This window comes from Mustela erminea, chromosome 8 (assembly GCF_009829155.1).
Source record: "Mustela erminea isolate mMusErm1 chromosome 8, mMusErm1.Pri, whole genome shotgun sequence".
NCBI lineage: Eukaryota > Metazoa > Chordata > Mammalia > Carnivora > Mustelidae > Mustela > Mustela erminea.
In genome coordinates, this window is record NC_045621.1 from 17,850,103 (window position 1) to 17,864,917 (window position 14,815).

Genomic DNA, 14,815 nt, shown 5'->3' on the forward strand with positions numbered 1-14,815 from the left:
TTGAATCACATGGTGAGGCCTGGAATTTTCTATGGGAATCCATCTCTGAGTTCTTAATGGAAGTCAATGGGAGGATAATTTGCTATGCAAATTTCCACCTTCCTAAGAGTTTTCTCAGGAGCGTCCTAATGTGGGAGACAGAGCCCTGCTGGAGCTGCCATTTCAGCGGCTCATTGACCTCAGTTGAGCCTGGAACAAGAGCACATTTTTAGGGCTTGTTGGGTAGGGTGCTGGTCTGGGGCTACAGTAGTTACAAAGTGAGAACAAGGATTTCTCCAGGAAAAGGAAAATGCCCCTCAGAACACCTACTTTCATAATATTCACCTAAGCTCCCCGCCCCCGCCTTTTAAGTCCTACTACATAAATAGGTGGACAGACTTTGCCACTCTCTCTGGCTCTCCACCAGCTTGAGTCCTGAGCCATGAGGATGGTTGGGTAGTACCTCTGCCTGGCAGATATGCCTGAGAGTCAGCAGAAAGCTGGTAATGGGATCTATGTGCCACCACCACCACCAGAACAGCTCTGAAATAACTATGCCTGATGTTTAGCTTTCTAAATTTAAAAAAAAATCATCACTCCATTTGAAAAAATATGAACATGTTGAATATTATTGGGAATTTCTAGAACTAATGAAATATTAATTATTATGATCAATACAAACATGAGATGTTAAGACCAAATCAAAGCACAGGTAACTTTGGATAGGTTTTTCTTTCTCTCTCTCTCTCTTTTTTAAAGATTTATTTATTTATTTATTTGAGAGAGAGAGAGAGAAAGAGAAAGGGAGCAAGTGCAGGAGAAAGAGACAGAGGGAGAGGGAGAGAGAAAGAATCTCAAGCAGACTCTCCACTAAGCTTGGAGCCTGACATGGGGATCAATTTCATAACCCTGAGATCATGACTTGAGCTGAAATCAAGAGTCAAATGCTCACCCAGGTGCCCCCAGGATTGGTTTTTCTAAACCATACCCCCTGTCCTAAAGTTCTAATAATCTTCCTCTTTACCCAGCTCCTTCATGACTATTCCTAGTTCAGAATTCTTGGTCCTGAAGAGTACCTGAAGAATAGAGTATCTGAAGTACCTGAAGAGTACCTGAAGGTCCTGAAGAATATGCCACCCCCTTTGGCATATGGATTATTTTGAGCTAAAGGCCAATGAAAACTGGCAGATGCAGGAGAAGCTCTAAAAGCAGGAAAGAAAATGTATACTTGTCAACAAAATGTATACTTATGAGGGAAATTTCAATTTGCCAAAGATGTCTCCTTCTTCCTATTAGCAAGAAGAGGACACTAAACAACTCTTATCAATGGAGAAGGGACCAACCTAAATCCTCACAACAAACTTTACTAAATAACCCTTGCTCATCATACTTTTCCTGGTAACCTTTTCATCACTTTTCTTCCCCACTGGGAAGCCCAGAACCCATTTGCCTTTGTTTAGCTCAAGATTGTATGTAAGCCTGAGTTCTAGTCATCCCTTTGAGTTACTCATCACTGGGCACTCCCATGTGTACGTGCCATATACATGCTAATAAACTTCTGTTTGTTCTCCTCTTGTTCATCTGTCATTTGTCAGTCTAATTGACAGGGCTCCAGCCAGAGAACCTTATAAAGTATTCTTTCTTACAGCCTAGATACAGGAGAAAAATGACAGAAAGTTATTATTGCTTCACAGTGCAGAAAACTCACTGTGGGGACTTTACAGGAGCTGGAAGAACAGCAGAGGCATCTTTGAAGCAGGGGTAAAAGGCACACTAGGACAGCAACCACTTCCACACAAGACAATCTGGAGTGTGCTCCAACCATTTGTAGATGCTGGGATGCATCATTTAATATCATCTTAACAGTTAAGTAATATTTTTGCTTTAAGGGGGTTACATTCCCTTGATTAGCAAGGATAAAAACAATATTAAATCTGTATGTTCTTAAAGCACAGGAAATGATGTGCTTAACTATTTGAGTCTTCAGCACTGCATTTCATTTATGCTTTCATTAATCTTTGGTCGAAGGCCTTACAACCAGGCACTTTGTAAGCCATTGGAGACATAAACATGAGTGCAATACAGTCCTTCCCCTTGAGAAGCACTCTAGTGTAGAAGGCATACATCTGATAATAATGGCAACAAAATTCAATGAGTGCTATAACAAAGTTATGCACAGGAAGTTAAAGAGCTTTCAGTGAGGAGGTGACTAACGATTTGAATGACTTGAAAGAGGAACAGTGTTTTCCAAGTGATAGGCAAAGATATTGCTGATAGATGGAGCTGCACAAGTCAGGGAGGAGAACTCGGCACATGTTGGGCAGAGCAAGGATTTTGATATATGGAAGTGAAATTGGCATAAAAAATGCAAGGAAAAATTAAAATCTGTGGAATAAGCAGAAGAAACCACTGGCGATCTTTTCAGGGGTGATACCTGAATGTATAGAGATATGCATCATTTTTTTAGCTAGGCTATTTTACAACTCTACAAGAGAATCAAAGTTAAAGTGCAGAAAACAGATTGAATTGTAAATAATTCTCATCTATAGACATGCAAATAAATTCTGGCCTGGTTAGGGACTCACTCCCAACTTCCCCCAAAAGTCAGTCTTGCATCCACCTGCAAGTTCATTTTAATATTCCTTATCTATCAGTTTGTCCATTCTTTGGTTATTTCTTTCAACTAGTTTCAGCACCTTACTGATACCCTTTTTTAATTCATAAATTAAATACATTTTTGGACTGGTGTTCATTTTTATAGTCCTATAAAATCATGATTTTATCTCTTTTTGAAAAGAAAAGGATTGGGTCCAATCATGAAAGCTTTTCATATGATGCATAAATTCTTTAATTTAGGCTTTGTTCTACAGACAAGCATGGGCAGTGAAGAATTTTAAGCATGAGGGTGACATTTGCATTTTGGAAAAGTCACTGACTGCAGTGTGGGGGCAGCGTTGGAGAGAGGAGAAGCTTGAGTTAGGAAGTGATTATAATGGTCACATCTATGCTCAGGTAACAGCAGTGGCTGTAGAGGGGAGAATGGCATGGAGAACTGTATTAAGAGAGAACTGACACTGTAAAAACCAGGTTCTTTGATAATAAAGGTGACTAATATAACTGGAACGAATTTAGAATTCTTAAGTATTAGAGATTTACCTGCTGTAGATCTGTTAGTAGGTTTCTCAAAATGCTTCGAGTCATGCGTGCCCCAGAATCATAAGCTCCCCTGGTATTTTCTGCATAGAGCTGAAAAAGAGCTAGACATACAAAGGGGGAAAGAAATCTTTAAAAGGAACACTTGCCATACGTCTTGGAAGACTAAGTGCCTTGAATTCTAAGCAGTTTATTTGTAGGTACGAAGGGAAAAGGAAAGGAAAGCCATATTTCTCGATTGTTTGCTTGCTAGTTTGAAGACTTCCCAAATGAGGTAATTTGACAACTAATGAAAACCAATTCACATTTCAACCTCCTGATAATTCAGCACATCAGTGATGAAGACCACGAGGTTGGTAAATGGCATTGTGAGGAGAGTCCCGGTCTTTAAAGGAATAATAACTACTTCTGTGCCTGAAAAATCCCCACACAAATAAATAGCGAGGACGACCAGGTTATGAATAATTAGAAAGAATAGATCGACACCTTGAAAACTTTCTTCATGCTGACTGCGTATCGAAGAAAAGCCACATGGCAGGGGAATAGGAATGAGTGAAGAAGATAGTGCTTTGGAGATTTGGAGGTCACTACACTTGATAAACTCCTCGGTGAGTTACCTCTGTATTTTGTAAGAGGGCTGTCCCCGGACAAAGCAATCAGGGCAGCAGCTGCAGGCACAAGCTTGAGCAAACCCGTTCCTGTGCTACATGGCAACAAAACACAGAGACAAGAATGGGAAAGGCAGGGTGATTCTGGGTGAAGTTACCTTATAAAGACTTTAACTATTAACAAAGACTTCTGACATCATTTTCCAAGTTCACACTTTCCTTCTTTTTTCTTTATTTTCTTTCTTCTTCTTTTTTTTTAAGTTCATATTTTTCGTGGTCTGTTTTCCTATATCTAGGTTTTGGCAGACTAAAAATTGAATTAAATTTTTTCATTATTCATTCACTCATTCATTCATGTGCCCAACGCATATTTATTGGATGCTTTCTTGGTGCTAAGCACTGCACTGGGCCCTGGGGAAACAGGGATGCACCCTGTCTTCACGGAGCAGGCAGTGTCACTTCCTTAGGATGCACATACCTAGAAACCAAACAAAGATACAAGCACAGAAACATGTACATAAAAGATCCACAAGCTCACAGGCCCTCACTTAGAGCCTAATCATCTGTTGGTCACTGACTGTGCAGATCCAAGCCTGCCAAACAATGCCTCAAAGGCAAGAAGATTGTTAGAAGCAGGGGTTGAAATTAGAAATGATGGTCAAAAGCTTAATGTTGGAGGTGTTTTTTCTCGCAAAAAAAAAGTTTTTTTTTTTTTTTTTTTTTTTTTTTGGTGCGGGGAGGGGCAGATGGGGAGTGAGTGAGAGAATCTTAAGCAAGGTCCAAGCTCAAAGTGCAGCCCAAAGAGGGGCTCGATCTCACGATCCTGAGATTATGACCTAAGCTGAAATCAAGACTCAGCTTAATTGAACCATCCAGGTGCTTCCTCAAAAGCTTAATGCTTAGCTAAGGGCACCTGGGTGGCTCAGTCAGCTAAGCATCTGCCTTTGGCTTAGGTCATGATTCCAGGGTCCTGGGATCGAGTCTCTTATTGAGCTCCTTGCTCAACAAGAAGCCTGCTTCTCCCTCTGTCTGCCACTCCCCCTGTTTGCAGTCTCTCTCTATGACAAATAACTAAATACAATCTTTTTTAAAAAGTTTAATGCTTAAGGAGTCTGAAATAATGAAAAAATAGCTTGAGAACATGTTTATATATTATTTGTGTGATTAAAAAAAATAATAAACTAAAAAAGGAAACACTAGGAATTTGCCAGATGGCTAAACTGTGCTTGCCTCTGAGAGGCAGGATTTGGGGTAACATTCCTTCTTCTTTACTCTTTTCTGCACTTTCCAAATGTTTTATATTTACTATGATTTTTAAAAATGCATTCTAAAAGATGAGCCCTCCTCGGTCAAGACCACCCTAGGAAAACAGAATGAAGTGCGGCAGAAGAAGAGCCAAGAGCCACGGGAACACACAGTCACAGACACACACACACACACACACACACACACACATCATTTACTTTGGGGCATGCATAATTAAGCCTTTGATATGGTCTAAATTGGCTTACAGGTGCAGAGGACTGAATGTTTGGATCCCTCTGAAATTCACATGTCAAAATTCTCACCTCCAATGTGATGGAATTTGGAGGTGGGACTTTGGGATGATTAGGTCATGAGATTGGAACCCTCAAGAACTGGGTTAGTGCTCTTCTTATAAAAGAGAACTCAGGAAAAAAAATTAAGTAAAAGAGAACTCAGAGAACTCCCTCACCCCTTCCACCACAGGAGGACACAGCAAGAAGATAGTTCTCTGTGAATCAGGAAGCTGGTCCTCATCAAACACTGAAAAAGGCCGGCACCTTGACCTCGAACTTCCCAGCCTCCGGAACGGTGAGAAATAAATGTTTGTTGTTTGAGCCACCCGGTCTATAGTATTTTTGTTGCAGCAGCCCAAACAGACTAAGACAACGGTTAGCCACGCATGCATAGGTTTATCAACCTTATTGTACCTGAGAAACAAAACAAAAACCAGTAATTGGTTATAAGAAATAAGCTACCAGGGACCCAAGAAAAAAGTTTTCTTAGTTTTTTGTATGCATAGCTAGATAACCACCTTCGCAAAAGGTGGGCATGCCTCCGGAGTGGAAACGAGTTTGTGTGAGACAGAAGTCATGTGGATTTTTTTCCCTTTTTGCTATTCACGGGTCATTTGTATTAGTGAAGCTGATAAACATGTACTTCTTCCTCCCCCTCCTGAATGAATAATACATTTGTGGAAAACAAAGAAGCTTTCTTATGTAACAAACCTTGAGCAGACCTTAGATGACACTAGGCGGGCCAATGACCAGCGGTGACTAAACACTGTCTTGAGGTCACAGGATGACCTTCACACCCTCACCTGTCATACATCGTTGTGAGAAGGCTCAGAGTGAGTTCTGAAGCTCTGGGATGCACCTGTCCTGGTTTGTCCACCACGACTCTACGAAAAAGCTCCTGAAGAGCCCGAGAGAGCTGCTGCACAGGGAGCGGGTTCTCTCTCGCTTCCCAGAGGCTGCCACGGAGGAGGACTTGCTGAATCAGAGAGCTGTCCATCAAGTCCACTGCGGAAAGCAAATAGGAAATTATCTTATTTTCCAATAGGAACACAGGCTTCAAATAAAGGCTTCAAATAAAGCAAATGTCTTCTAGTGTTTAATTAAGACTTTTAAAATAGCAACTATTTTCTTTAAAGGGAATTAGAATATGACCACTATTTGGATGAATATCTCTTGTGTAGAATTCAGACCTTTTTAGGGGGATGGCAGATTTGATTTCAGAAAAGCGCATCTGTTGGGAAAGCCTAGTTATAACATTATTCCCAACGTAACCTCTAGGATATTGCTTTGCAGGATGACATTGAAAAGGGAAAAAAAGTGAGAAAATTGAAAAGCAGCCTTCTAAGGAAGTTAGGGCACTGTGCTGAGAAGTGGTGAAAACAGTTCTTTGACTCTTGATTAAGTGAATTGAGCAAATTTACCTTTCGTGTTCAAATATAGTTTTCCCTGTCCACAGCCTTCTGTCCAGAAGGAATATTGTGTTAAAATGCAATTGCCCAAGTTAAAAAACAAGTGATCTTTATAAAAGTGCAGTTGCTGAATTATCAGACTCTTCGGGTCCGCCCTTGGCTCAGTGATATTTCTTTTTGTTGGTCTTGGTTCCATCGGTATTTTTATCTAGGAAAGGCACTTAATAAAGCGAACGTTGCTTACCAAAAATAATGGTTTATTTCTTATGTTTTTTTTTTTTTTACCACCTCCTAAAAATTTTACAAGGCAATGAATACAAGGAAGAATGAAATAGAGCTAACCCTATGGTTTCTTGCAGACAGAGGATAACAGACCCGATTAATAAACACCCACTTGCACCATCTGAGAGATGAGGAAGTCAGTGGCGCCCAGAGCTGCTGGCCTTGAAAATGCTTCAGTCTGTGGAATGATAAAACCCGGCGCTTTTCTCTACTTCGTAAATCAGCCTCACAGATAAGAAATCTAGCAAGTATAATAAAATTTTTTATTTGTTCTCTGATCCTGCTTTCAAAGGGAGAGCGTGCAGAAGCAAGGAGTAGGTTTTAGGTTGTGACTTTAGTAAAAACCTGGCTGCAGGTGGTGGAAAGTGCAAACTGTTTTATCGTTATTCAGTCACAGAACTCATCACGTTGGCCGGCGCGCTGTACACAAGGCGCTCTTGTCCTCCGCGGCGAGTCCTGTATTACAGCGAAGCAGATGACGGTGGTGTGCGTGCGTCTGCCCGCAAGATTTATGCGGGGCCCTGGGATCCTGCCGCCTGGAGCTCACCGTGTGCTTTATCTCAGCCGTTGGGACTTTCTTGTTTTCCGATCACTGTTTGGATCTCTCTTCTGGGGAGAGCTGTGAACTACTGGTTTTGTGTATTGTTAATATTCCCCCTGAGTATTATCCAAGTTCTAATGCCAGGGGTGATAAAAAGTTCAAAAAGGTATATCCTCAAATTTGACGGTTAGTCCACACCCCAGGCACTCATGAGGGAGGCTTACAAGAACATTTGCCACTAACTTTCTTCGATGGGAGAAATTCCCCAGGAAAATAGCAGAATCGAGGGTAAATTTTTGGTGAGCGTATTCCACCTTTTATTGATCTCTGGAATAATAAGTAAGAGTTATACGTGAATTTGTAAAAAAAAAAAAAATTTTTTTTTTTTTTTTTTTTTTTTAAACTGGGAGTCTCTTCTTCAAAGGGCCCTTTTGCAGTTCGGAAAATAGAGAAAACGAGTTGCGTTGGTGGAAGAGATGGTCCTTTGTCTCTCCCTCAGTTGTCTCTCCTTCCTTTCCTGCTGAACTCTTACCCTTAGGCACTTTGTGAAGCACAATTTGAAAATCACTGGTCTAAAGAACTTATTAGGCAGAAGGCAAACTATGACAAAAATTGCAATCTTCAGGACAAATGTCATAGGTGTAACACTTCTTTAAGGTCTGATCTGATCAATGTCATAAATCACTTCACATGAAATTTTTTTTTTAATGCAACTCAGTACTTACTAGAAATCAATAACTTTAGGTTGAATCCCTGTTGTTTTTCATACATAGAACCCAATTTATTTCATTTTGAAGAATTTTTACTAAATAAACACTTTTACTGTATTTTTATCTTATTTTGCCCATGATAATAATATAGGAAAAGAAAATCATGGCATTCAACCAGATATAAATTTAATGCAAAAAAGCAGTTCTCAGGGAATTCTTGAGATCGTTTTAAGATTTGTGGCCCAAGGGTGATTCAGCTGAATGAACTTTTGCATGTTCAAATAGAGGGGTATGGCTTCAAGATGCAAATCTTACATGGTAGAAGGAATTTTTAATTTTCATGCTTAAATCTGCACGTGTAGATTCTAAACTAATTTCATAATTTTATTTTGTGTCAATATTGGTATCCTGAAAAGGAAACAAATAAAAAATGTCCAGAAACCAAGTAGGAAAAACAAAGAAAAATTTAAAACCTCTTCCACAAGTTCTTTTCTCTTGTCGGACAGTGAAGCTACCCGTGGGTAGCGCACAAAGGCTGTACCTTTCGCATTCCAGCATCTCTGCTACTAATAGGGTAAATGCATAGACCCAGCCTTCTGGAGCTAGCAGTCGCTCGCATGGGGGGGAGTCCTTGTTTTCTCTGTGAATTTTACATCAGACATCAGGATCAGATTATTTCAAGTTTTTAAAGAGATTCTGTACTTACACTGGCACAGAGTTTGCACTGATCGTAATTTGAAGGCTGTTCTGTAAATGGAATTCTCAATACTGTTAAGGGCATCTGGAAAGAAAACATGAAATATCATGGATAAAGGACCATCTCATTAGATAAATCCCACATTAGAGAAGGGATCCTAGGGATCATGTAGGTAGCCATGTTGTTATTTCTGCTGGTGAGGAAAACGTCTAGAGCTTTCTTTCCTACCTGGGAACAAAAAATAGTGGTTGCAGTGTCCTAGGCTGCAAGTGACCCTACAGGACATCCTCTGAGTCTACTAAACTTTTTATATAAAAAGGAAACAGCCTTGGGGCACCTGGGTGGCTCAGTCAGTTAAACCTCTGCCTTTGGGTCAGGTCATGATCTCATGGTCCTGGGATTGGCCCTGCATCGGGGCTCTCTGCTCAGCAAGGAGTCTGCTTTTCTTTCTCTCTCTGCCTGCCCCTCCCCCAGAACTCATGCATGCTCTCTCTTTCAGATAAACAAAGAAAATATTTTTAAAAAGTGGAAACAGCCTTGTGAGTCAAACAGGATTAAAAAAAAAAAACTCTGTAGAATATGAAGTCAATTTTGTAAATAAATTCTAGTCAGATGTACACACAAAAATTTATGCATATAGGAAAATGACACAAAAGCTCTCCATCCATTCATTCCTTCAGCAAATATTTATTGAGCTCTTACTATGTGGTCCCAGCATGATTCCAGGCCCTTGAAATATAGCAGTTAACAAAACAGATACGAATCCTTGCCACGTGGAGCTTAATTTCTCAGGGCAATTATCAAATGGTTCATAGAGGTTATCTCTGGTTGTTCGAATTCTTTGTAGAGTTATTTTCATTCTACTTGTTGATATCACCTCAGTGTGTTTATGGAGAGTGTCCGTTATTTTTACGATCAGAAAAGAATTATTATTATACCTTCTTTTGAGAGTTACCACCACCGAGAACACTACAACAATGGTTAACATTTCTGAGCCCTTACTGGGTCCTGAGTATTTACCCATCCCTTTCACAGTGTGGTGGAGAAGAGAAAGCTCTGGAGTCATAACTAGTTCCTTTTCTTTTTGGGGAAATTAGTTTACTATTTGATCTTCACTGTCTTCATCAGATAAGTAGATATGTGTGCTGGAGACATGTTTGTGAGTAGAAACACAGGCAGCCCTTTAGCTCCTGCTAAGCAAGCCCTACAGCAAAACACAAACAAGGGGCCTGCCCAGTGGCTTTCATCCATTCACATCCATGTGGCAGGATAATTTATGTTGATTTTAATTTCTTATTCTTGCAGAAATGGGAGAATTTAGAGGATGAAGAGGCAATTTTTCCGTGTCCCTTCCTGTGTGTGTTCCAAGGTCTAAACTCTTCATTCCTTTGGAAGATTGAACAGCTTCTTTGTGTTTAAGGGGCCTCTGTAGAGTCAGCCCACCCAGGCCTTTGTATGAAAGGCCCATCAAGGAACTAAAGCTATTCATGGAAATGGGGGTTTGACTCAATACTAATAGAGTTTCAAGGACCAAGATCAAGGGCAAGTTGTTCTTCCAAAGCAGAACAGGTGCACTGGTTCAACAGAAGAAGGCTGAATGGGGGCTGGATGGACTGAGGAAGAGGTTTTTGACATAAATACCACTGCGATCCCCCACTTTCTGTGTCCACAACCTTGTCCCCTCTCCTAGTTCCTCCTCCTTGCCCCATACACGCCGTCTGGACTTCCCTTGCTTGGAAAGCCAATCTTGATTTCAGGGTCACTCTAGCTATGGCTGTCTCTTTCCTGAAGCGGGAGAGGGGCTGATGCCTGGACAGGAAGTCCTGAATAGTTCAGATCAGATGTTCCGTGGAGGAACCTGAAAAGGTTTTTATCATGTGTTTAAGGAATGGCTCCTTCCCAAACTTAACTGAGTCTAAATTTCATACCAAGCTACAAAGACTTGGTTTTGGTTTAGAAAATAATGTTTCTTTCCCTGAAGTGTTGTGGCGGAAAAGTCCTAGCTGTTATATATGTGGGGATTGAGTACCAGGCACTGTGCTAACCCACTGAGGGGCTTATGGCGTCAAACCAGTTCAGATCCACACCTGGGGAGTGAGAGCACAGCAAAAGCTTCTCCCGGAACATACCCTAATTCAATGATTGGTATGTGACCATGACTGGAAGACACTTACTTCAGGTGAATGTGCCTAAAAATGTCATTAAATAAGCAATCTTAAGAACACTTTACATCTTAGTTCTCTCTCTCTCTCTCTCTCTTTTTTTTTTTTTGAACAGATGCAACTATATCAAATAAGCTACAATCTGCTCTTAATCTTTTATTATTTAACATTTCCCTATGTTTTGGAAATACTTTTCAGTTTTCAGCTTGCCAACATTAGACTATGGAGAAGTTAGAAGAAACACCTCTGCCCTCTATCTGGAGAAGGGAAAACACATCGAGAGTAGCCAGAATGGTGCGAAAATAGTTTTACAGAACTGTAATGCCCAACATTTTCTTTCCTCCTGGAAATTGGCCAGTTTTTGTGCCCTGGTTCCTCTCAGATGCACCAAATGAATCCAGAGAGTCAGCAAACTCGGGCTCTGCAGGTTTTCCCAGATGCTGCCGCTGGTGCAAGAGCGATTCTGTACCTGCCGCACCATCTGGCCACGGCACTCCTGTCAAATTACGTTTTGCAGTGTCACCTGACGCAGTTATGCAGCATAACACGGCAAGCTGTGATCGAGTACAATGTGGAAAATGAATGAGCATCCCAGGTGATTCACTACCAGCTTTGCTTCCTAAGGACTTTTTTTTTTTCCTTTTCTGCTGGTGGGGGAAAACTCAAGAAAGGAAGAAGTCGTTTGATGTATGAGGCCCACAAGTAGGCAGAAAGCAGTTTTAGATGCTTAAAGAAATAATAATCCAAGCTACATATGGTCTTGTTCATGAAAGCAATTTGACTGGGAAACATGTTTTGCTTTAAATGATTCTTATTTTGTCACTTTCTACAGATTCTACAGATTCTGAGACTCTAAGGAACAGGCTATCATCTCTGGTGGGATGATCCAAAAATAGATTTTTGGCCAGTGATTCTCAAAGTGGTTCTGGGTGAGGAGCGTCAGCATCGCCTGGGAACTTGTTAGAAATGCATGTTCTTGGACACCTGGGTGGCCCAGTCAGTTAAGTGTCTGCTTTGGCTCAGGTCACGATGCCGGCATCCTGGGGTCCAGGCACCCTCCACGCTGCATTGGGCTTCCTGCTCAGCAGGCGAGTCTGCTTCTCCCTCTCCCTCCCCCTAGTTCATGTTCTCTCTCTCTCAAATGAATAAATAAAATCTGTAAAAAAAAAAAAAATTACAAGCCACTCCTGGGCTTACCCTGGCATTCAGAGGTATTGGTAGAAAGGAGAGTTAGTGCCTTCATACCCAGTTATCAAATATTTATACAGTGACAGCTGTGAGACCTTTCACCCAACTTTGGGCCCGCATAGTACTGTGAACCTACCCCTGATGTTAAAATATCTGCAGTGATGTCATTTTAACAGTAAACCATGAAGATATACAAAAATTAGGTAAGCTACTTTTTGTGTATTTGGGTAGTAATTTAAGGTGTAATTGTATCGAGAACAAGTCTTTTGCTAAGTACCTGTTGGTGCTTTCGGGACAACAGACCAAATGCTCTTCCATATATTACAAATTTCTGTTTAGAAAAGAAAGAAAATCTTCTTAATAACCCACTAGTTTCTTTTTCTGCCAGATGCCCTGTTTTGCACCTCAGAAGTCTGAAAATAGAACATCTGGGCCTCAATTTTTTGTTTACAAACTATGCTCAGAAACTTGAGAATGATACTCACCTTGTTTACCTGGGTCCATTTCAGGAATTTCTTGGAAGGGCAGATGGCAAGAGGGTCCCTGCAACAGAAAATAAACCAATATTTTAAGCAAAAGGTTTTGCAGTTGGAAGGGGGAAGATGGGAGAACAAAATGACAACGAGGCAAAGTCATTTCACCTGCGGAACGATGAATAAAAGGTGTTCAGGGAGCCTGTGTAATCTCTTGGGAGGATAAAAATAAGGAATGTGGGGCTAGATGCCTCTTACACTTATATCCTCGAGGGGATTTGGAGCTGTATCTCTGAAACTGCGAGCAGCTCCTGAAACTAATATAGTGAATAGTTGGAACTGTTGAGGCATTGTAATTTTAATCTCACTTCAAAAAAATATAAACTTACTTGAATCTTTAAGCACAAAATCTGAAGCTCTCAATGTTTAAATTTCTAACAGCACTATGCTAAATAATCTACATATTAAATTCCTGACAGATACTATCCATTTGAACACCTTATCACATATATGTATATATACGTGTGTGTACACAGATTTCTATCAATGTTTTATTTTAAGAAGAGTAGTCAAGGACGCCTAGGTGGCTCCGTCGGTTAAGTGTCTGCCTTCGACTTAGGTCGTGATCTCAGGGTCTTGAGATCCAGCCCCTTGCTCAGTGGGGAATCTGTTTCTTCCTTTCCCTCTACCTCTCCCCCTCCCTCTGTGCTGTCTCTCAAATACATAAATAAATAAATAAATCTTTTTTAAAAAAAGTAGTCAGTCACCTGTTGTTTCATGTTGTAACTATTATTCAAATTACCCATGTGTATATGTATATGTATGTACATATATATTTTTTTACTGACAACAAAAAGATTGGATTAATGGGTTACGCTATGAGAAACCTTCCACGGTTCTAAGAAAAAACATTTTTTCACATAAGCAGTTGAAAACTGTTTTTAAAAGTCACATGATAATTAAATTTCAATCATACTTTCCTCCTCTTCCAATGAAGGGATGAATTAATGGTAATTTTACAAACAAAAACTGACTACATTCATTACTTAAAAAAATGGCAGCTCAAGTGATAATCCCAGACTTGCCCCAAACTAGGACGGTTCCAAATATATCCAAGTAAGATTTGTTTTGAAAAGTTATAGCAAGGACAATCAGATCAGAACTCTTTTTGGTGTAGAAACTTCTCCCCTGAGCTCTCCCCAAAGCCCCCAGGTGGGTGCAGGAGGGTCCAGCCTCCTGCTCCATCCACAGTGCAGCCAGAGATGAAATTGATTTGCCTCTTCGCCAGCTCCTTACCTTTTTTACTTGACTGGGAAGCAGGTTAGCCAAACAGCCTATATAGGTTACTCGGCAGTTTTGGAAGAGGGAAAAGTTGAGTAATAACAGATTTCCAGATGTGGCACTCCTATGGAGAGTTGATGACTTATTCTGACTGCCCAGCAATTTCATGCAGAGCAGTGACATTGAGGCTACAACCCTTTTTAAGGCCTCACAAAAGTGCATTCATTAGTAATAAAGATCTTGAATAATTTAAAGCCACTCCTACATCTCTGTTTCAACGGGCTATTTCTGTATTACTCTCATGTGTAGGAGAGGCAAGTAAAGCATCTTCTGGGTGTTGTGGATAGTAGGGGTTGCCATAGAGATCAGGATATGGTAAAAAGGGCTCCATTTCCCAGGTAATGGCCACCTTACTAACCATCCCAGATAAGAGTGACCTAGAAATGGAATCTAATTTATTTGATTAATTCTCTCATAAATACAGAGGTACTGCTACACATTTTTAAAGGGCACAAAATATAAAGCAAATGTTCAAAATGGTAATGATTTGTGCATATTTCCTCTGAAGTTTTTAGTATCGTCTGAAAATGTCTCTATTTTTGAGAAATTCAGATTAAAAATAAACCTTTTGGAATCCTAGTATTTTATAAATAAAAAATGGTGTCTAATGAACCAAATGTATTAAAACTTTACCACTAGTGTTTTCAGAGTGCTGGAGAAGTAAAGAGCTGATTTTAATGTCTCTCAAAAGCGTTAGAACCCAAAGCACAGGTATATTACTTCATAAATATACT

At 40.3% G+C, this 14,815-nt stretch overlaps 1 protein-coding gene across 1 annotated transcript in view; it reads right to left on the reverse strand.

The window, feature by feature from the left end:
• DYTN (dystrotelin) overlaps positions 1 to 12,798 on the reverse strand; it is a 49,129-nt gene extending 36,331 nt beyond the window's left edge. The window contains exons 1-5 of the mRNA XM_032354612.1: positions 12,753 to 12,798; positions 8,927 to 9,001; positions 6,082 to 6,283; positions 3,750 to 3,835; positions 3,136 to 3,236 (exon numbers count right to left, since the gene is read on the reverse strand). Coding sequence (XP_032210503.1) covers positions 3,136 to 3,236; positions 3,750 to 3,835; positions 6,082 to 6,283; positions 8,927 to 9,001; positions 12,753 to 12,771 — 483 coding nt within the window. The 5' untranslated portion in view covers positions 12,772 to 12,798. The remainder of the gene's footprint in view (positions 1 to 3,135; positions 3,237 to 3,749; positions 3,836 to 6,081; positions 6,284 to 8,926; positions 9,002 to 12,752) is intronic.
• Positions 12,799 to 14,815: the final 2,017 nt, after the last annotated feature.